This window comes from Watersipora subatra, chromosome 10 (assembly GCF_963576615.1).
Source record: "Watersipora subatra chromosome 10, tzWatSuba1.1, whole genome shotgun sequence".
Lineage (NCBI taxonomy): Eukaryota > Metazoa > Bryozoa > Gymnolaemata > Cheilostomatida > Watersiporidae > Watersipora > Watersipora subatra.
Genome location: NC_088717.1, coordinates 55,501,676 through 55,525,511, shown reverse-complemented (window position 1 = coordinate 55,525,511; position 23,836 = coordinate 55,501,676). Strand labels below are relative to the sequence as shown.

The 23,836-nt window shown below is 38.6% G+C and overlaps 1 protein-coding gene across 1 annotated transcript in view; it reads left to right on the top strand.

Moving 5' to 3' along the window:
• LOC137407224 (E3 ubiquitin-protein ligase HERC2-like) overlaps positions 1-23,836 on the top strand; it is a 97,972-nt gene that overhangs the window by 67,941 nt on the left and 6,195 nt on the right. The window contains 21 exon segments of the mRNA XM_068093830.1: positions 2,237-2,462; positions 4,081-4,246; positions 5,066-5,294; positions 7,906-7,980; positions 9,120-9,320; positions 10,662-10,815; positions 11,134-11,241; positions 11,577-11,749; positions 11,936-12,166; positions 12,710-12,880; positions 13,940-14,092; positions 14,415-14,556; positions 14,991-15,157; positions 16,075-16,286; positions 17,065-17,261; positions 17,765-18,002; positions 18,673-18,908; positions 19,070-19,217; positions 19,591-19,789; positions 20,270-20,419; positions 23,492-23,690. Coding sequence (XP_067949931.1) covers positions 2,237-2,462; positions 4,081-4,246; positions 5,066-5,294; positions 7,906-7,980; positions 9,120-9,320; positions 10,662-10,815; positions 11,134-11,241; positions 11,577-11,749; positions 11,936-12,166; positions 12,710-12,880; positions 13,940-14,092; positions 14,415-14,556; positions 14,991-15,157; positions 16,075-16,286; positions 17,065-17,261; positions 17,765-18,002; positions 18,673-18,908; positions 19,070-19,217; positions 19,591-19,789; positions 20,270-20,419; positions 23,492-23,690 — 3,775 coding nt within the window.

Below are 23,836 nucleotides of genomic sequence, written 5' to 3'. Positions count from 1 at the left end.
ATTTCCAACTTAAAAACGAACATTTTTGTGTAAGTTCATCAACGGCGTCCGAATTAGAAAACAAATAACTACTTATGTTGATGACATTATAGCCGATTCAGATTTTTGTGAATACACAGATAATTAAAAAGCAATATCAACACTGACTCTGATGTCGATGAAAGTAATGGTTTTGTAAGAATAAGGAATATTGTAGAGGATCGTTTTGCTTTGTAGCTTCACATCGCTTTATCAATGCACAAAGTATAGATACAACGAATTTTTTGTATAGCAGTGCTTTTTAACATGTTGGCAAAATGAAATATATAACCAAAACAAACGTTCTAGATGGAGTTCGAAATTGAAAAAATATTGTATACATATTAAGCAATATCGGCAAAATGGCTGGCAGTAAGCCGATACCTAAATTTGTACATGGACGCAAGTGAAAGGGTTATGTAGTGGAAATGTGGCAATTCATAGACAATACAACATTGAATAAAAAGTACTTACCTTTTTTTATGTAGAAATTTAGTAGGTGAGAACTGCGTTTTTTTCCAGTCGCAAGAAACCAACATTCGCGTGACCTCGGTACACGTTGGCAGTAAATATTAATCGCATGTAAATTACAATTCATTAATTTATTTAATGATTAGTACATTTGTATAGCTGTATAGGCACCTTTGTATAGGCCGCAGAACTCAAGACGGTGCTTTTTAATACGGCAGCAACTTTGCTGTTTCAAACGCACCAGTGTCATTGGGCACCGTAAAGAGGCGCACGCTAACCAGAGATGACGTGATTTTTGTGTAAAAACGATGAATAGGTTATAATGTATAGAGGCGTGTACTAACCGGAGATTCCCGTTAATGCGCCCTAGATACCTAGTAGCGGGTAATAGTCCGAAAAGTACGGTACTCTGTAAGGTGGACACTCAATCACACACGCACACACACGCAGACAGACAACGATTGACGTTTATATAGTAGATTCCTGGGGGCTGTATATCATTGGTTAAAACGCTCAAAAAAGATGTCTTTTCTTCTGAGCATTTCAACAGCGATCAAGTTTGGCTAATTTTAATCTGAGAACGTCCTGGCAGTCACATCACTTCAAACAACAAACCAATCTCAAGTGATAGACAAGTCTCTGTACTTTCTGATGAATTTTTTTAAACTTAACACTAGAAGCCTTTTAATTTGCATCAAGCCATCTATGCGTTTGATTTATATATAGTTTGTATATGTACATTTATCTACTAATAAATACATGGACTTGTGACAGTGCTCTGATAACTTGAACACTCTGATAACTCGAACACTTTTTCCTATTCCTTCCCACAATCCTCGATCTTTTCAGGCACGATAATTTGATAGTTTTACCAGCTGCCAAGTCACTCGATTATTATTGGTGAACTCTGTCTGCTCATTGATAATTTGATACTATTGCTATCGGTGGGACAACTCCAACGATAGTCGATAACACCTTTTCAAACAACAAATGCCATCCCAGCTACTTGCATAAGACCAGTAATGGTAATGGTAATTTGCCAGTCTGCCGTGTCAAAGACTTTAGTTAGTCAATCATGTCTTGTGAAATAAAAGCTTCCTGTTGTTGATCACTCATATGCTTACAAGATATTTCTGAACAAATTCTGAATTAAGTTTTTCATTGGAATGCTTTACGACAGAGTTGAACATAGACTGCGGATATGGGCGCAAGGAGCATATGGCTCTTGCAAATAGGCGAATATGTCCCACTCCGGTGTGTTTTGGCTTTACACATGATTGTACTTTTCTCAATACACAATAACTTGGCACACCATATGCTCCCCACACCACCACCATATGCTCCTCACACCACCACATGTTGTCATAATGTCATGTACTCTCTACATTGCAACATTCTTTTTTTTTATATATACTAGTACCCTGGAAGTTTAGTGTGCCGCGAGTGATTGCCAGATGTAATAACTACATGTACAATTATTGTGGTATGTGTGAAGGCGGTCGACTACAGCAGTTGTTAGCGTGGTGATGTACCATGTTGAAAGTCGTGAGTTCGACACTCATATGATGCAACCCTTTTTTCCCAGCCTCCAACTGTGGGTTCAAACAAGCGGATCATCACAGCCCTTACTATAATAAAGATTAGTTTTTGCACTCCATCTTTAGTAATTTCACTAAAATATAATTTTACTAATGTAGTGTATCTTCTTTATATAAAGTCTGAAATATAATGTACTTCGTGTACACAGGTTTATGCGTGGGGAGACAATGACCATGGTCAGCAAGGAAACAGCTCTACTAACGTTAACAAAAAGCCTTGTCTGGTACAAGGTTTAGACGCTTACCGCATCACCAAGGTAGCATGTGGCTCTAGTCACAGCGTAGCCTGGGCTACCACAGATGTCAGTTCACCTATCACCCATGAGCCAGTAATGTTCCAGATGGACAAAGATCAACTCGGTGCTTCACTTCTCGGTAAGGTCTTTCATTTTCACTCTTTTATACTCACACTTTACTCTATTCAGTTTCCATAGATGGCACTCCAGTTACATCCGTTTAGACATAGATGGCACTCCAGTTGCATCTGTTGAGACATATATGTTACATCTGTTTAGAAAAAAGTTAGTTGTCTCAGCTGTTATACTGTTTTTCTCCCTCGTTCCATCTAATTCATAGGTATTTAAGACACCGTCAGTTAGCCAGCCAATCACTTTGGTTTCACAATATCAGCACATGCTGCTGTTGTTAAAAGAAAATGCAAGTAACTCGATTTTTCAATACATTGGTGCTTCCATGGCCACTTGTTCACCATTACTAGCTAAAGTAGTTCACAGTAGACTCACCTCAGAATAGATAATTAATGACCATTATTATTGATGATTTGACTGATTGAAATGCTTTCCCTTACAAGAGACTTGGAGGTCATGAATGATTTAACTTGATCTGAGCAGTACAGCCTTTTAACACATCCAAACTTTCAAAGTTCACAACCTGATAGCCTTGATTTCTACATCTAACGCTCCCATCTCTGTGGGAAGTGTACTAACTAGAGTTAGTAAACTCAGTCTTAAAAGAATGTACATTGTACATTCTTTAAGACTGAGAGTATCTTTAATGTATTGCTGTGATTATTAATATCATTATGCTAACCATCATTACTATTTTTGAAATATCATTACTATCGCACTAGTATAATTCACGTCCACTGTGAGAGATCATCTTCATGTGGAATCATTATGTGCACAATTATTCCATAACGCTGCAAGGTGGTTTGGTGTTGCAGTTGGTAGTGCGCATGGCAGCAAAATTTGAATAGTCAAGGTTTTCCTAACGCTCTCAGCGTGGCTTCAGGCAGACGGACACGGCTCTTATTATAGTAAAGGTTATTGTTTTCATTATATTTGGTGAATATTTGGCTGCGAATCCATAGAATTAACTCTGTTCGGGTACAAATATGGTTTGGTTTCACTTACATTAGCTTTCACCTTGGCAGCAACACTCTGATTAGACAATGAAATGCTGTACCGTGTTCATAACACTGACCACCCAGTTGAGTGCATTTACTTCCTATGCAAGATTTGATTGCTATTGGATGGTTGAGATAGAGATCTCATTTTGAGTTGACACTAATAGTATACTCTGAACTCAGGAGCAGTGCTCAAGCGTCGAACAGGTAGTGTATTGAGCTCGCATGCTGTCAACTTCTTTCTGCCGGCAGCACTGAGAATAATTGAATGCAGTTGCTCACTTATCTTTCTCCTGAACCTCCTGCTTGTATGACACATTTACCTTCCTTCTATGGTAATTTGAGACTTCTTGGTAGAAGACTTCTGGGTCTCATTGGACATCTGGAACCATTTTATTTCTGACACGGCTTCTTTTTTGTGCACATCTCTGGTCACATCGTCTAAAGCTGAGTTAAGAGATGATATCTCATATTTTTGTTTCGCTCTGTTTTGCTAAGAAATGAAATAATCTTCTCTTAGCAAAAGAGAGCTAGAAGCAAATTTGATTCAGGAAATCACTCAACACCTTAAACCATGTTGGTTTGTCGAACTTGATGCACTTGCATCAACAGATCATTTATTTGCAGGTTTCGTAGAAAAAGAGGACAACTCTTACACAAACAGCAGTGTCTCAGCATGTACTAATCACAATAGGCCGTCTTTAGCCAAGGTCATTCTTAGCCTAGATTCTTATCAAATGAAGGAAGAAGCACTGGGTCATCTGCTCAAATCTCTTTCCATTACATTCGCGAGGTGGGTGGTCTAAGGCTAGTTATAGATGGACTCTAGCTAGGGTTGATCTACACTCTCAGTTATGCGCAACTCTTAAGTCTTTCAGGTAAATTGCATAAAGAACTGAAATGCAATTCATTGGTTGAGGAAGATCAGTTGCAACCATGATTTCTTTTGGTCAGAATGAAATGGTGATAAATATTTATTGATCACTTTTTTTTCAAATTAACCACAAGTGAGTGCAAAACTCACAGACAGACACTGACACTATGTTTCCATGACATGATTAATCCACAAGTTTGCCTCATCCGGAAAAAAACGGCAAAAATTTCAAAGTCAGGCAAGTTTTGTTTATCAAGTGTTTCGTGCTTGCAAGAGATGGAAACGGCACTTGCGAATGATGCACAAGAAAATGCCTTGCAAGCTATTTCATTTTAAACATTTTCCACACTTCAGTCATTCCTATTTTAATTTGACGAGACAGGAGTGCGCCACTGACTTTTGGTATAGAATTCTTTTTTATTTTAACATAGCACTCGCGTTAATCCATAACAGGCGGAACCGTTCATTAAAACACTTAGTTGCACAGTAGCTCAATGTGTGCGCAATTCCAAATCTGCATTATCCCCACAATAGAAACATAATGTAAGTCATAATAATTTGGCTAAATGAAAAATGCATGATCCTTTATTAAGCAATGAAGGATTGGCTGTGTCTGCTTCCGTAGATGTGTGAATAATCAGCATGCTGGCCCATGCTGACTACTCACTGTTATCATAAAAGTATTTGTAGGTCTATTGACAAACTCTAGTCTGCACATTTGTACACATGTACTTGCAGAGAGAGTTTAGTAAGTGCTATGCACCAGGAGTATGAGAGGTCAGGCCTACTACCCCTACAACCTGATCAGTATCCTGAACGAGATCTCGCCTCTAATCTTACCATCAGCACTCCGGCCAGCGTGAGTCCCATGATGTCACCTGCTCAGCTCACTCCACGCTCCTCCAATACCCAACAAGACCTCTCTACAGTAGAGGTGCTGCCTGATATAGCGCATGAACCTGCTGAGGTAGTTCAAAGAGCCTTAACTCGCATGCTACAATCCTCCCGATCTTTGCTACAATCCCAGTTTTTGTTGCAACATTTTCAGGCTTTGCTGTAACCTTCCCAGTTTTTGCATGTTGTCATTATCTTCACCGAGGCGGTGCGGCTGGTGGTCACAATTTTTTAAACGATAGGCACAGCCTTTTTATTCATCTTTTGAGGTTCTTGTAAGTCATAGAAAAACTTCCCCCTGCCATTTAGTCAGCTCTTCTCTAAAAGCACAATGAGCTCCTGCATCGGATCAGAGATTTGATGGCGTGAAGTTTAGATACCGTTACAGCTCGTTCAACAAGGTAAAGCCAGTCGGAAAACTCTTCTGCGAATCCAGTTCAACTATCCCATAATTATGCGAGCTGTTTAGCGTTAATCAAGTTCAGATGTCCCTCTAGCCCTAATGCTCACCCATTCATTTAGTCTTCTGCTGGTCATGACCTTTCTAGCATTTCCATTTAATCAAAATATTTTCTGTCACTGTCACCAAGCAACCTCCTGAGCAATGCATGACTACGTCTTTTTGAGATAAAAACTGGCTCACTCGTTTGGTAAGACCTTCACCCTTTCCTTATTCATCGTTCCTTTGCTTGTCCCAAAATCATTCCTAGTATACTGTGTTATCATGGTCATGTAAAAGATCAACATTACCATGAAGTGGTGAGTAAAAGGCCCTAAGAACAGATGTAAGTAAAACCATCTATTAGCATTATATTGTTTAATAGAGTCTTTGTATATATAACTGGCACCCTGGTAGTCTAGATTGTCAGGTGTAATAACTATATGTACAATTATTCTGGAATGGCAGTAGGCATTAGATTGGCGCAGATGTTAGATGTCTACCATGCTGAAATTCGCAAGTTCGAATCCTGCATGATGCATTCTTTCCTAACCTTTTAGCATGGCTTTGGGCAGACACGTTTCTTATTATCCCACGACCAAACGAGCTGATGCGAAGTTTGGGAATTTTTATGATAAATGCATGTGCACACAACTTACGAAAATTATTCATCAACAATGAGACGAACCCTTGTAATAAAATTTCATCAACAAATTTAACCATGGTTTTGTAGATTAGTTAAAGTATAATAACGATACAAAACACATATAGACCTATTTAAATATGTTACCAAGTCTTTGTAAATTATCGAAATTCTCTTAAAACTTACTCATCTGATCGGATTATACACAAATATACAGATTTATTAGGACGAAAATCGTCACAAAACGCTTGAAAAGCTTGGTTTAATAAAAGTTAAGACTGGAAATTGAAACGGCGGGCGACAGAGAATAGAACGATTAAGTCGTGCGCATTTCGCGAAAAAATAACGTGTACATTTCACCAGTCTATGGCATTGTTTACTTGTAATTGGATTTATTCGAAGGTTTCTGTAATAAACGTAGACCGTTTGAGGCGTTGACCGATTTATTGGTACAAAATTGTGGTACACAGTTTATCAGCCTATGTTTTTTTGTCCAATCACCGAAGGTTTCATTTTTTAAAACGTTAGCCAAAATTCTTTACAACTTATGTACAAGCTAGGGCCGAACTACAACGCCCCTTTATGACGAGAACATTTTTTATTTTGCTGCAGTTTGCACGAAACATTCAGACGCGTGAATGCTCATACTCGCTTTCTATTAGAGATCGCTATCAAAACCATTCTACATTCAACGCAACCAACTTTCAAACTGTGTATAGTACACAGTAGCTTGCCATTTTACTTCTAATTTTGCATTTCAGAGTTATAATAAACATTTCTTTATTATTGTTGAATTACATACATTACAGTAGATTAGGCCTACAGCTTTATAACACTTTTATAACAGCTTTTATTTTGCTGCAGTTTGCAGAAATCTTCCAGACGCGTGAACGCTCATAGGTTTTCTATTATTGCTGTATTACTATATTAATAATATTGGTTATTTTAATAATATCAGTGCATTTTACTTATAATATTGGCCAATATTGCATTTCTCCTATTGCAGGGGAGAGATTATAATACACATATTATATTTTGCTTTCATTATTTCTGTTTGTCATGATCAAACACCTTTTAAATAAATTTTCTAAAAATCTATATAAATACCACAACTTCTCGATATTGTTAGCTATGACGTTTTTAAATGTAAACAAAATTGTGCATTGGTTTTCTATTATTACTATATTAATAATATTGATTATTCTAATAATATCAGTGCATTTTACTTCTAATATTGGCCAATATTGCATTTCTCCTATTGCAGGGGGAAAATATAAACATCTTTTTCTTTCATTATTGCTGTTTGTTGTATATAATAACACCCACATCCAGTACATTACAGCTACCATTGCAGTTATCCTGTTGCGCTGCAGTGCCATTTGACTGCTAATATTGCATTTCTCAACCGTCAGTACCCTTTCTTTTTTTCTAATATCACTTTGGTCGTGGGCTGTATGACAGTGGAATTTCTAGTAGTAAACATGACCCAGTTTTATTCATTTAGAGGCGTTAGTCTTCTTGTAACGAGTTTGGTCATAACCTGAGAAGCATTCGTTGTCTCAATGGCGTACATCTAATCGTGTCAGTCATGGTTTTTTGTAGTTATCTGTCAGTGACATAGAGTTAATTCTTGGAGAAGATATTGCTGAGCTGGGTGGAGGCGACGTAGACCTGCAGGTAAAGATCTTCAGCTATCCGCAGCACTTTGGAATCAGCTTTTGACAGTAGCTGTCCGCTCATTTTTCAGAAATCATAAGCTAGGCAATTTTATTTGAATTTGGAGTAATTCTCTCGTGAGACGGTCTCTAGTCGTTTGGTGTGCTTGCTTGTGAACGGTAGAGCGGGTTATGGTAAATACCGTATATTGTCATGTTAGTGATGCAACCGATTACATACAATCCATGATTATTGTAGCTTTTTTGTTGTTTAAGGCTTTTCATAAACTTTGCTCAAGATTAAAAATTACTTTTAATTTATCGCAAAAACGAATCTATCAATATAGTTGTGCATTCGGCAGCGTTGGATTGCACCACATGAACGGCAGACCTATGAGCTGAATCTAAAATTAGTTTCGATATACATTATGATATTATTAACTTGTTGCTTTATAAATTTATAATAAAATTTTCATTCTACATTTTTATATGTTAAAAACAGGATTTCTATAACATTTGAATTATCTTAAAATAGCAAAATATTTAATTTTTCCATTATATTAATTACTATCTTCAGATGTAATATTCTCTGTATGCGCATTGCTAAGTGGTAGACTCCAGGCAGCTTGTTATTCATTCACGATGTAGTTCATAATAAATTGTAATACAAACATCCAAATTGGTCTCTTTTTCTTTAGCCTGTCTGATAAAAAAGTGGTTCAAGTCTTTGGTTTTTGAGGTATATTGATGCACATTTTCCATAGAGTTATTTCAAACAGAACTGTAAGGAACTTTGCTGACGTAAAATAGCTAGAATTGCAGTGTAGGCGGACAGCAAATAAAAGAGTTGCACAGCTGTTTAATCTTTTGGCAAACTAAAAGTATTACTCCATAGGTAAACCACTCAGAATACAGCGAGTTGTCTTCTCGCGAATGCTTTTATGTCTGCATCATATATAGCACTGTCACATATATTTTTACAATGCCGAGTTTTTCATGCCCGATTAAAATAATTCTAGCGTTAAAAATAACAAGTGTATTCATGTTTTGTTGCCAACCGATATGTTCATGTTTATATTAGCAAAAACATGAAAATACTTGGCAGAGGTTGAACATTGTACTCTACTTTGTGCTATTTATTGTTTTAATTGTATTTTTTAGGATGCTGAGCCTTCTCCTGGCGAACCAATTCAGCGCTCCATGCATGACCTCACAGAGTTCACCAGCAAGATGTCAGCCGATGATGCGCGGATGCTCGTAGACTTGCTAAAGTTAGGAATAGCCAATCGTACTGACAAGTTGGGACACGGCAAGGAGGCGGTGGCTAGGGTGCTCTGCGCACTTACCAAGCCTTTCAGACAGGTAGAATATACGCATTCAGCATGTCTGGTGTCATATTTGGACAAATAAAATTCACACATTCAGCATGACTGGTGATGTATTGCTTTTGTGCGTTGTGTGTGAGCTCTAGCGCATTTTGTCATGCTGACATTGAGAACAAACCTTTTCTCTTATTGAAATGTAAAACTAATTGCCTGACAGCTGGTAAACAATAGTTTTTTGTAGGTACTATCTAAGGTTGTCACTGTTAGATTCGAATACTGCACAAGCATAGTGCATTCGTGCTATTACCATTCACAAGTTATCACAAGTTCATCCTGCTGATTAACGATTTCCTGTCAATCAACTTCATTCTTTCATGTATGGCTTCTCACTATTTTCTCATTAGTATTTTTTGTGTTACAACTTGGCCTCTCATTCATTCTCTCTGTTGCACATAGTTTTTATTGTTCATTACAGGTTGTTATTTGAGGTCTTTTGCCTTGGCTTGTTTCAACATCAGTTGATCCTTCTACATTTAACTCCTTTATTACTGTCTTTCTCTCTTTTCTCTTTCTCTCTCATTTCATTACTCTCAGCCCCCATTACTCTCTATCCTTCCATTATTCTCAGCCCCCATTACTCTCTATCCTTCCATTATTCTCAGCCCTCATTACTCTCTATCTTTCAATTACTCTCAGCCCCATTACTCTCCATCCCTCAACTACTATCAGCCCCCCATTACTTTCTATCCCTCAATTACTATCAGCCCCCATTACTCTCTATCCTTCCATTATTCTCAGCCCTCATTACTCTCTATCTTTCAATTACTCTCAGCCCCATTACTCTCCATCCCTCAATTACTATCAGCCCCCATTACTTTCTATCCCTCAATTACTATCAGCCCCATTACTCTCCATCCCTCGACTACTATCAGCCCCCATTACTTTCTATCCCTCAATTACTATCAGCCCCCATTACTCTCCATCCCTCAATTACTCTCAGCCCCCATTACTCCCTATCCCTCGATTACTCTCAGCCCTCATTACTCTCTATCCCTCAATTACTCTCAGCCCCCATTACTCTCTATCCCTCAATTACTCTCAGCCCTCATTACTCTCTCTCTCTCCCTCAATTACTCTCAGCCCCTCCCCCTCTCTCTCATTACTCTTTATCTCTCCATTACTCTCAGCCCACATTACTCTCCATCCTCCATTACTCTCCATCCTCCATTACTCTCCATCCTCCATTACTCTCCATCATCCATTACTCTCCATCCTCTATTACTCTCCATCCTCCATTACTCTCCATCCTCCATTACTCTCCATCCTCCATTACTCTCAGTCCATTCATTACCCACAATCCCTCTTTGATTTTTTACAGGTGGCTGACATGCTTACTGAGCTCTACATTACTGACCTTGAGGATATCGCTGGCAGCTCTGACAGCACTCTAAACCAGCGTAAGCCAGTTGTTGTAGAAAGTGCTCATCCATACGCAGATGAGTCCTTCGCCAATGGCAAGGTTAAGATACCTGGTGGGTAACTTGATAATTAGTGCTCTCTTTTCACGTGCCATAATAAACATCTCGGCTTTTACATATGGGTATCAAATTTAGTAAAATTCGATTTACTCATTCTATATACAATTAAAGCAGATTCACCCTATATTTGGACTGTTGCGTAGCAGACTTTACAAAAAAATCTAGCAAAAAGCAAACAGAGCTTTTGCAAATACATATGGACACTAAAGAAAAAACACATCAAGTAAGACATTAAATGGAAAATAATGAATAAATGTAAATCATGTTTTACTATTACCTCTAGTAGTAGTAATGACTTTCTACTCTCTGCAGGAGCCGAGTGTCTGAGGGTTCAATTTGATAAGAACTCATCGACGGAGAGGAACCACGACCCATTAGTCATTCTTGATGCTCATGGACGTCACATGACCACCAGATCAGGTCGGCAAGCAAATATTAACATTTGAAATGCCAGTAAAAGTACAGAATATGGCCCGACCTTGACTCATAGCCTTAGTAGATTATGAAGAGTAACAATAAACTTGGTTTGTTACCAGGTCTCAGCATGAGGATGAGAAACCTATAAGAGATTACCTTTACTTATAGTTTTTCACCTTTTAGTATTAAATTTTATAATTTCATGTGGTCTTCTGTTCTTAAGCATATACTCGAGCTTGTAATTTTCAGTTGATGTACATTTGTCATGCTTCTGCAGATAGTTCACAACTGCATACACTTTTACTCTTATTTGTTAGACTGTGGTTCATTGTTTTCAGGTAGAGAATGTTCTGAGTGGAGTGCTGAGCTGAGGGTCCCTGGTGACCAGCTCGAATGGAGGTTTACAAGCGATGGTTCCGTTAATGGTTGGGGTTGGAGGTTCACCGTCTACCCTGTTATGCCCACTCAGCCATCCCTTGTCTCTTTCTCAGATAGGACAATCCTCTCTAAGGTGCTTTTTTGCTGATTCATTGCTTTTGGCTGTTCTTTTTTAGTCTTCAGCATTTTAAAAACTGCTTTGAGTTTTTTTGTTGCTATCCATTTAGTAACAGTAAATAACTTATAGTATCAAAACATCTGATGGGCAGCACTACACAATTTTGCAAACTTGCATCTTGTGGAGTTCTCATTTTCTTAGCCATCTATGGAGCTGGTGATGACCCTGCTCGACTTGGATATCATTTTGTCAGCAGCATCTGACAGAATGTTACCTAGACTAGCAGCATCTTTGGCTGTCTGTGCACAGCTGAGTACACTTCCTTCACATCAGCGGATGTGGGCTCTTCACAAGCTTCGGCGGATCATGACCACCCCCAGGTATCTAGTGGCATGTGCACTTTTGGTTGCAAGTTAATCATGACCACCTATAGTTATAAAATGGCATGTGAGTTTTATATCATGACCACCCACAGCTCTCTCATGTCACTATTTTTGGGTATTGAGTTGGCCATATATGCACCTTTGTATCACTGTGTCACTAATGAGTTAGTAAAGCACCCGCAGGTGTCTAAGGAGTAGTCTGCACATTATCCAGAGATACTTCTAATACAACTATGCTTAGAACCAAGTAAGGTGGTCAAGAGCAAAAGCGATTCAAAGTTTTGATTTTGTAGTTGCACTAGAAGATCTTTGTTTTGAATTTTTAAACTAAACTTTACTAAAAAAAACATTTTCATTTTTCCGTTTACATAGTCCACCTTAATCTGCTATCTGGATGGTTGCACAGTTTCAAAATATTGTTTTCAGTGTGTAGGCTGCCAGTAATAAACTCTCTTTTTGGGTTGATTTGGCTTTTTAAAAAATACTTTTATTATTAATCTGTTTTCTTAGAAAACAGTTGACTCTTTCATATTCCCTTATGTATTATTAACTAGAAATATTTCTGATGTCTATTAATTTCAGCATCTCTGAGATGTTGAAAGGAAATTACACAACTTCAGAAAGTGACACGAGAGGGCAGTGGCAGAGTTCTGAGTTATCAGCCCTTGTCAAGAGTCTGCCAGAGACCATTCACAAGCAGTACACATATGAAGAGTCTTTGGTTAGGACTTGCAAGCATCTGTCGCACAGTCCTTTCTTCAAGGTAGGAGATTAGTGTCAGTCTCAAATAGGTGATTGTCCTCATCCTGGTATGGTCTTTCACAAATGTATCACTTTAGTCATGAATGTTAGCCGTGATTATTTTTATCTAGTCATGGTCTAATGGCTTACATTGACTCATTAGTATATACTCAAGGTTAGTTTTTAGGGTGGCTCCATTAGTTTTTTTGCATAACCTTTGAAGGAATGAAACTGAACAAACGTAATTTCTTTGTGAAAAGCCTTCCATTCCTTCAGCTTTACAGTTATTTTCTCAACAGCAGCTTAGAGGTTTAGCTAAAAACATTGGATGTCTGAGACAAAAGCTTGATGTGAGAATGACTTGATATGTGAATGACTTGATGTTAGAATGACTTGATGTTGTGATGACTTGATGTTGGGATGACTTGATGTGAGAATGGCTTGATGTGAGAATGACTTGATGTGAGAATGATTTGATGTTAGAATGACTTGATGTTAGAATGATTTGATGTTAGAATGATTTGATGTGAGAATGTCTTGATGTGAGAATCACTTGATAATGGAATGACTTGATGTGAGAATGACTTGATGATTAGAATACCTTTATCTGAAAATATTTTAACAGTTTACAGCTTGTTCTCATAAGGTTTTTTAGCAATACTTTTTATACATTTTCACCGCAGACCTAACACCAAATATTTTTTATTGTTCCTATCCAACCTGCTAGTGCTTTCTCCTAGCTACAGTTATTTACCATGCTATGTATTCTTTTGAGAAGCCTTGTATTGCCTAATAGTGGCTGTCATAGGAAAATCATAACTTACAGTTCACCAAACGATACAACCAATGACTTTTAAGGGGAATAAATCAGACAACCGATTGACAAAAGACAATAAAATATGAGCGGACGAACATATTAATTGCTGGTAGAAAGAAAAACAAATTATTAAAAAATTGCTTGTTACATACTCGTGACTCATTCACTGAACTGCTACCAGATTTCACTAGATGGATGTTTGCTGAACAGGTCACCGCTTTCCTTAACATCTCAACACGGTCACTCTATTATTTTATGCTTTAGGTGCTGGTTGCCCTAGCTTCAGATCTAGAATTAGACTCTGCTCCAGCAATGGCTGAAAAGCGGTGGAACTGGCTGAGTCAGTACTGTCTTGCTTCAAGAGTTGCTGACAGTATATACAACAGGAAGCCATTTCCGCAGCAGTTCTTAGATGATGTGAGTCATCAAATATCTTGTTATTTCTCTTCTGCGCCACTGTGGAGCAGTCATTTAAAACAGCCTTAGAGTGGTAGAACAGCGGTAGTTGTCTTGTCGCAGCACTTATCATGTATGAGTGTCATCATGTCTTTCTTCAGTTGGGCGCAGGCTAATTGACACGACAAGTTGTAAGTTTGATCGATGTATTGATAGAGTTATGCCCGTTTGCAAAATAAGATACATATACAGCAGAACTAAATAATAGGGCTTGTTGGCACATGTAGAGGCAGTTGTACTTTGGAGCAAGTTGTTGTATGCTCTGGTTTATCTTACATGACAGGTAAGGAAGACCATTTCGGAGATAGACCCTGGACCACAGGATATGCAATATGAAGACAATGGAGTCTTTACTCATGAGTTGGATGTGCAGCTTGTTCATTGGCTGAATAGGCAGCCGGATGAATGGGTGCTGTCATGGGGAGGTAAGTTGAATAGCTACTTGGACGGATGTTAGTAATATACCCTAGTCGTATATTTAGGGTTGACTTAGTATAGATTGCAAGACAACTTATATGTACCAGCGCTATCTCAGCTAGATGATTTTACTTTCTATATGGTTTATAATTTTATACACTGGAAGCTTTTCATTTCTATGTTATGCGTGATAAAATATATTTATTATGTTTACATGGATATGTATAATATACTGCATATCTTATAAACTGTTATAGACCATGTCTGTTGAGCGTTATGACTAGTAGAAGTTCTTTGCAATCTTTAAGCTATAATAATGCTTTATCCTTTCTGCACTAATGGCTTGAAAACAGCTATTTGCAGGTAGAATGATTACTGTATCTAAATAAACCTATCAGTGCCTGATATCGCCGGCGCTATACATTTTTTTCTATTTATTCAGGTGATTGTCAGATATTTGGGTGGGGACACAACCACCGAGGTCAATTAGGAGGCATAGAGGGGGCCAAAGTTAGGATGCCCACAGCCTGTGACTCTATAGCTAACTTGAAGCCAGCTCAGGTGGTGGGAGGTGAACAGACACTCTTTATCGTCACAACTGACGGAAAAGTAAGCCCTGGACAGTGCAAGATGGTGAAAATATGTTTGTAGTAGTTCACAATTTCGAAGGCCCTGCTGGATCATGTTCAGTTCAACCAAGCTGTTAACAACATGTTAATAATTAACGTGTTAATAACAACATGTTGTTAAGCAGAGTATTATATATAAACTCACCTGATTTCAGGCCATTGAAACCATCAGCTCCTTTGTAATTGGCTCAAATGTGCATGTATATTTGACCATTGCACAAAAAATGACCACGGTCCCAAGCAGTCATTCGATGACGTGTACGAATTGTGCATTCTTGTTCACAGCGAATGACCAATGAATTGGCGGTGTTTAAATCTAACGCAAAGAACATTCATACAAAACCGGATAGTTGAATTTCTCAGTTGTCCTGTGGGATAAAGCTAAAACCGAAATCATTATCGAGCCAGATAGAAGACTACCTTCACTTTTATCTCATTTGATCATTTCTTATTATATTGCATTACGCTTTCGATAGCTGTATGACTTGTCAAGTAACTGCATGACTTTTCGAGTAGCTGCATTACTTGTTAATTAGCTGTATGACTTATTAAGTTGCTGCATGATTTGTCAAGTACCCCAGGACTTTTCAAGTACCTACATAACTTTTCAATCACCTGCATAACTTATCAAGTACCTGCATGATTTGTCAAATATTTGCATGACTGTTCAAGTACTTGCATGACTTGTCAGATAGTGGTAATAAACCTTTTTATCAGTTTGCGATGCTAAAAACATACTATAAATGTGTTTGAAAATATAGCTGAAATACATTTACAATATGTTGGTTTTTAGTTAGGTATTCGACACAACTCTGCCTAAATACTAGCATTCTGGGATATAGTGAAGTTAGTATGGTTGCTAGTTGTTGATTACTACTCATTTCATCTCTGTTATAGGTGTATGCAACAGGCTATGGGGCTGGAGGCCGACTAGGGGTGGGTGGTACAGATTCGGTTGCGATTCCCACTCTTTTGGACCGACTGCAGCATTATTTCATAAAGCAGATTGCTGTGAATGCTGGTGGAAAGCACTGCCTTGCCTTGACAGCTGATGGAGAAGTCTTTTCTTGGGGAGAGGCCGAGGATGGTAAACTAGGTCATGGTAACAGGTGAGTCACATACACAAGGCTCTGCAGAATCAGCTTGTGTAGAGATTTTAACACAACTCAAGCATAGATGTGTTATACATGTGCATAGATGTGTCATACATGTGCATAGATGTGTCATACATGTGCAACAATCGAAATAAGTGAGTTATGTAAGAATCTGTTAGAGCTACAGACATAGGTATTGAATGTTTATTGCGTAGCCTAGAGAGTTTCGTATGCATTGGAAAGTAATATCAGGGGTAGTATAGCATATACCGTGGCCATACTTTGAGTTTATGTATGAACTTACCTTGGCCTAACCATCAAGCTGATGTTCTGGTAAGTGTAGAGCTGACTTTATTTGCAGTCGTAAATGTTTGACCGTTATAGAAGTTTAATTGCGCAGACATAGCAGTGGACACTCCGTCATGAATAACTACTTTATATGGCAGCTCTCTAGTCTCTAGTTCTCATCTTCAGAAGATTGTTATTGGTGGGAATTTTACAGCTATTTATCCCGCCTTATTAGCCTGTGCACCTGAGTTCATCAGGCCTACAACATCTGCATGTACATGCATATTAATAATATCATAAAACTAGCAAATTCAAAGGCAATTAATCTGTGACAAGCAGACACCTGTTATATCTATACTAGTATCTAAATTGACATTTTCCAGACAAGGTATTTAGTCTCCTTTTATATTGCTTTATCATCAATATAGTAGAGTCTGCACTCTAATCATGGCGGGCTTATTGCTTTCATGTATGGAACTTAGTTGCATAAGTACTAGTTTCTTAGGATGCCGTGTGAGAAGCCAATGATGATTGAGTCACTTCGAGGAGTGGAGATAATCAAGGTTGCAGCTGGTGGGGCCCACAGCGCTGCCATATCCGCTCAGGGTGAACTCTACACATGGGGCAAAGGCCGGTATGGTAGACTTGGCCATGGAGACAGCGATGATCAGATGAAACCAAAATTGGTCGATGCTCTTGTCGGTGAGACTTGCTCACCGCTGCTTATTGTTGCACTGCTTGTGCTGTTGCTTTGGATGCGCTGGGTTGTGGATGTTTCTACTTATACATGCATTGTAAATGCTCAAGCATTTTTGTGTGCACCTGTAAGTTGTGTGGTGTATGTTTTTTCTTTGTCTGATGTTGAATGGAGTGCTCTCTAGGTTTATGATGTCGAGTAATATACATTTGGTTGATCAATGTTTTTCCAAATGACCTGTTTTCTCATACCTGTTGTGTGGTGTACGCTCTGACTGTCTGATGCTGCCAGGTGTACATTTGGGTGTTCAACCTTTTGTTTAAATGACCTCATCATTGCCTCATCACAGGATCTATTCTTTTGAAACATTACTGACTCATGTCAGCGAGAGTTATCTCATCGACCTACTAAATGCAGTTGTTCAGCTGTCATATCAAACCGACATTGTTCACTGTTTTGATAGTAACTCTGATATTTTGCCGTCACGTTCGATGACATGTTTGTACAGGTAACAAGGTGATAGACATAGCATGTGGCTCTGGAGATGCTCAGACTCTCTGTATTACGGAAGGAGGCCAGGTCTGGTCATGGGGAGATGGAGACTATGGAAAGTTAGGTAGAGGAGGAAGTGATGGTTGCAAAACTCCTCAGATAGTAGATAAACTAGAAGGATATTGCATCTGTCGTGTCGAGTGTGGATCGCAATTCTCCGTTGCTCTCAGCACAGATGGTGCTCTCTTCACCTGGTGAGTGACCTACGAGCTCAAGGCTATCATGCAGCTATCAAAGTTGAAATAGCTCATGTTCCAATTGTTAGCTTTTGTTTACTATCACTAGTTGAACTGTAACTTCTATCCTTTGCTACACCCTCAGCCTTATCCCTAATTGTACAAACTGATTGCAGTGGTATTTTCATTGATGAATATTAGCTCTGGCCCATCTCAATCATCAAATAATTGTGATGGGCTGATGGAGCTGCGCCCCTTCTTTTCTCCTATAGAGATCATGTTTTTAATCTCCGTGTCATTACAATAGGAGTACTATTGATGTTTATTCAATTGGTGTGTAATTAATATCGGTCTTCGCCAAATATTTTTTGTTTCGTTGTGACAAATACCAAAATATTTCCTACCAGTACTGGTGCCACTGACAAACTTTATGAGTGGCTGATGGGTTAAAATACTGTGTCAGACTAGCCAATAGGGAGAGCCGCCTTATTTGTTGGCCATTCATAAGCAGCAGACATCTATCTGGTAGCCACTCTAACTCTTAGACATTTATGTGGCAGCCCCTTTTGCCATCAGACATTCATCTGGTAGCTACTCCAAGCATCAGACCTTTCAGCGATGTGTACGTTCAGTTACTTAACTTTAGAAGGTATGCCGAGGCTTTACCGTGTATCTTTGTACTATGCAGGGGTAAAGGAGATTACCATCGCCTAGGGCACGGCTCAGATGATCACATTAGGTTCCCCAGACAGGTAACTGAGTTACAGGATAAGCGTATCGTGGAGATAGCCTGTGGCTCTCTTCATTGTGTAGCTGTGTCAGATAACAACGATGTTTATACATGGGGAGATAACGATGAAGGACAACTGGGAGACGGGAGCACTAATGCTATTCAAAGACCTCGACAAGTCCTCGCCTTGAATGGTTGGTATTTGACTCTCATGTCTTATTCACTGTATGTATAAGAGTTGAGTTGCTCAACAATCGATTGGTTTTGATAGATCAAAATCTTGGACGACTCTGAGGATCTGATGTGAGCTTTTACGTTCTAATTTAATAGTTAAAATAAATATTGGTTTTTACAGGTAAAATGATAAATCGTGTAGCCTGTGGATCTGCTCACAGTGTAGCCTGGTCTACTACAAAACCTGAGAGCCAAGGCAAGGTTCCTAGCAGCATACCGATGGAATATAACCACTTGCACCATCTGCCTATAACGACACTAAGAAACAGGTGTGTAGATTCAGTTCGTATGTTGATCTTATGGTGTGCATATATGTGTTGGTGTGTGATAGCACACGATAGCCTGTCTTCCTATGAACTGTTGATACTAAGGTAGTCTGTGGATGGTGGCTGCATGCCTACTCCATAAAATGGCAAATCGTTGTAGGCGTGCATTGTTTAGAGGATTGTGCCATAATTTTGTTCAAGGTCTGCGACTAAGCCTGGTGCCCTAGTTATTGCTCAGCAACTTTCTTGCATGACTTGCAGCCTTGACGAACATTCAGCGTTGGAATGTTCATAACTCGAGCTAGATGTTTACGGGTCGGTAGTTTTTTGGCTGGGCATGCTGCTATAGAGCATTCTCCCTAACCTAATCTTATAGGTTGATACTATTACACCACTTTTCAAACATATTCTGTCCCATCACACCGATGGTGAACCTGGCGGATCCATATGTAACCAGCTGCCTGAGAACTACTCTCATCTCTCAGACTAAAGAAGGGGTTCTGCGTAAAAACATACAGACAACAATGGTGAGAGACCGGCAACACGGGCCTGTCATTGAGCTCAATCGATATCAGGTATGACTTGTGAACAGCTCCTCTAGATATGGCTTGGTTGGAACCCTCACCATCTCCCTTCTTATCAGTGGTGTCCTCGACTATAAGGCATATGTGCATTTTAGTTTGATGCCTTTCTAGCGCGCACATGTAGCTTATGAACAGTGTATTTGATGGAACTTTACTACTGTACTCTATGGTGGCTTTTGGCATGGAAGTATGTTTGTACATGCATTTTCATACATCTTTGTGACAGAATGAGTTGGCGTATCTTTATTAATAACCATGGAAATAAAGAAGACACAGTTATCAATTTTGTATTTCATAAGTGTTAACGGACAATTATTATTTATTACGTTCATGACCTTGACACCAGACTTGACATAAATTAGGCTAAACCTTTTAGTTAGTTCCTTATGTTGGCCTGTAGCTGGTTCATTTTGCTTCAGAAAGTTTGCTGACACCAAACAGCGACTAAGGTTAGTTTTTATGCCTGAGCAGGTGAAAAAGTCAAGATCCAGGGGAGGGCTCGCAGGTGTAGACGGAACAAAATCTGTATTTGGACAGCTCGTTTCTATGATGGCCACATTCACTCCACAGTCCCTGTTGCTGCCCCACAGAGTGTGGAAGGTCAAGTTTGTTGGCGAGTCGGTGGGTATCGCTTACAGGAAAAGCATGTTTCTTCCAAGTTATACAACATACTCTTTGTGTTTGAACAGATGCATCGCTGTTTAAAGTTTTAACTCGTAGATATTCTGTCTGCATGTTTGGTGCTTCAAATGTGCATTTCCTTGTGAAAGTCGTAGATCACCAATGAGATAAAGTTGCATTCTTATGTTGCAGTTCATGACTTGTCATTGCTTTACCAGCACATCCTCTGCACTCTATTGAAGCAATTTGTCAGAAAAAATTACCCAAAAGAGGTTGAGGCTAATTTTTGAAATTTATCTGTTTTAATTTGTTAAAAAAAATATCCACTTTTGTTCATTCACGTTTGTCCTTGCTAATAATTTATATTTAAACAATAAGTCGTATGTTGGTGCGGATAGAAAGTGTTAATTAATGAATTCTGTTGATCAGCCCTCAAGGTGAGTACTGATGGAAATAAGTGAGCCCCGTGCCAACTGACAGTGCTAATAAAACTTCTAAGTTAATTGCTTTTATTAGAATTTTCAGCAACACATTAGATCTCATAGATTTCCTTCCAATTTATGGCATCAATTTTTTGAAACATCATTAGTATTTTATTGTGGTTGGATGCGTATCTCATAGTAACTCAATCGGATTTATTTGTCAGTCCTGAACTGTAGGTCAAGGTCAGTTTGAAAGATTTTGGATGCAGTATTAATGTCTGTGGGAGGATTAGTTTAGAACATCCTTGTTATTCACTGATTATGACTACAAAGTATTTGCTTTAGTTTTTAGTTTAAAATATTATCTTCCGAGTGTATTTGCAATACCGTAAGTCCTTATGCACAAGCCGCGCGACTTGTCGCTGAGCGCGGCTTCTGGTTCAAGGTAATAAGCCGCGGCTAAATCCAAGTTTTTAAAACTTATGTGAGGCTTAGGGCGGCTTCTCGATAAATGCGGTCTCTGCTCAGTTCCGCGCTATAACCATAGAACCGCAGTCATGATACACTTTTATGTACGGGATTTTGGCGACCTACTGGTTTATTTTCATGGTCATGTATATGGAATACTTTAGACTAACGAAGAATTTATCGCTATTGTTTAACTCACCGCAGTCGTAGGTCATTAAAACCGTTTCATTCCTGACCGCATATTTCCATAAACGTGAAGCCTTCTAACAGCGCAATAAAAATTTTAGCTGAGACATGACAAAAAGTTGTTGATGCAAGGGTTTAGAAATTTTAATTCGAACTTGGAAGTAAAAGAAAATTCTTTTCACATGTACTGATGTAGCCTGTTTTCTTATTCAAGAGTACTGGGTATAATGAAACCCTTCTCAACACTCTCGCTCCTGAAGGGGTCAAGGACGACAAAACCTCGGTCATTAACCTCGGTCATTAGCCGCAGTCTGTGGGCATACGCGGCTTGTTGGAGGATTATTTTTTCTTTCGTGAATTATCTGGTTTTGAGCACAAGCCGCGCGGCTTGAGCATGAGGACTTACGGTAGTTATATTTAAATGTAAACCTTCCAATAACGTCTGATCAATTGAAAAATAATTCGCCGTAGTTAAATGACCATAGCCAAATTTTGGTTTAGCCAGTGACACAAAGAGGCACATTCAGTTCTCAAATTATATTACTTTCTGTTACCCAGGAACCTAGCACAGTTTGATTTAGGGTTTTCAGAACTTGTAATCACGTTCAGGCTATTCTTGGTGTGACATGTTTTTGTTTGCCTAGCTGTCATACTAAACCAATTATGCACCAACTTTAGTTGAGGAAACTTTAGTTGACAAAAAAAACCTAAATCTATATAATAATGGTATTAACTTTTACCTCTTTTTAACCCTTTCGCGGGCAGTGCGACGTTTTTGTCGCTTTGCGATACGGCTGCTAATGGGCAGTGCGACGTTTTGGTCGTTTCGGTAACGTATTTTATTATTGCCGTTTCTGGTTAGCTAAATGCCGTTTTTTGTTTACTTTTTTTACCAATAGCAAGCTATGATATAGTAGTTTCGGTTAGCCTCAAAAATTGACTTCAAGGTTGAAAAAAAACGATCGTTTTTAGCAGTGATGAATAAATAAACTTTCGAAAAAAATTAGAAAATTGTTCTAAATAATTTATCAACTTTTATTTTTCTTGCTTCGGTTTTAGCTTTTGTTTACCGAATTTTTTGAGAGTTTGACTTTAGTTTACCGTCATGGCGACTTCTAAAAGAACCTCCCGAGATTATTCTCATAAAGCAAGTACTAGTACCGAAATTACTAAAAGATTCAGAGATGACAGTGACTTTTTAGATTTAGTAGCAAGAGATGGCAGTGAATCAGGTTTGAATTGTGATTGTAATGACTTTACATCTGGAAGTGACAGTGATGAAAAGGCTGGTAGCAGTAATGATGAGGATGTGAGTAGGAGTGATGCCAGTGCCTGGAAGAATATAACCAACATAAACAGAGATAAATCTCCTACAATTCAGCAGTTTAGAGCAGTGACAGGTCCAGTATTTACTCCAGTAGATGCTCAACCAGTAGAGTATTTTGAAAAGTTTTTTGAGCCTGTCAATCCAGGAAGTACAATTTTGTGGGAGCTCTTTGTTGCACAAATAAGTACATGGTGCAAAGACTGGGATGTGGGCCTTTGTAAAGGAGAATGCTTTCGAAAATATCATTCGTAAATAGACAATTATTATGAAAAGCATATATTTTATGTTATACATTTTTATTTGTTTATAATATATATATGCCTATGGACATATACATGTATACATATGCACCTTTAAACATAGAGATATGCACATAATAACACACAGAAAAGTGTATGAACCTTTTGAAAAAAATTGATTTTTTGGAAAATTAATTCGCCCATGGGAGCCTGATTTAGTTTTGAAAATTCGCCCACGAAAGGGTTAAGAATTATGTTCTCTCACACAAGCTATGCGTTGATCGTAACATGATTGTAATATGATCGTAAAATGAGCCTAACCTGATCGTAACTCGATCATAACATGATCGTAAACTGATCATAGCATGATCGTACCATAATCATAACATGATTGTAAACTGATCATAACCTCATCGTAATGCTATTATAGGTTGACGACTGTGGAGGAGGCTACAGTGAGTCGATTGCAGAGATCTGTGAGGAGCTGCAGAATGGTTCAGTGAGCATCTTGTGCCCGACACCAAATGGAGTTGCTGAAGCTGGTGCTAACAGAGACTGCTTTCTCCTCAACCCGTCCTGTAACAGCAAGCTTCACCATAATATGTTTAAGATGCTTGGCATTCTCATAGGTTTGTACCTTCCGTCTAATTCCCCAACTGTGAGTAGAGGTTTAGCAGAGTGAATCAACCTTTTTATAGTTTCGAGGATATGCTAGAGTTTGGAAGATAGCTAGAATAGACTAATTTTTTTCTCGAGGCTCATTGCTCATCTTTTG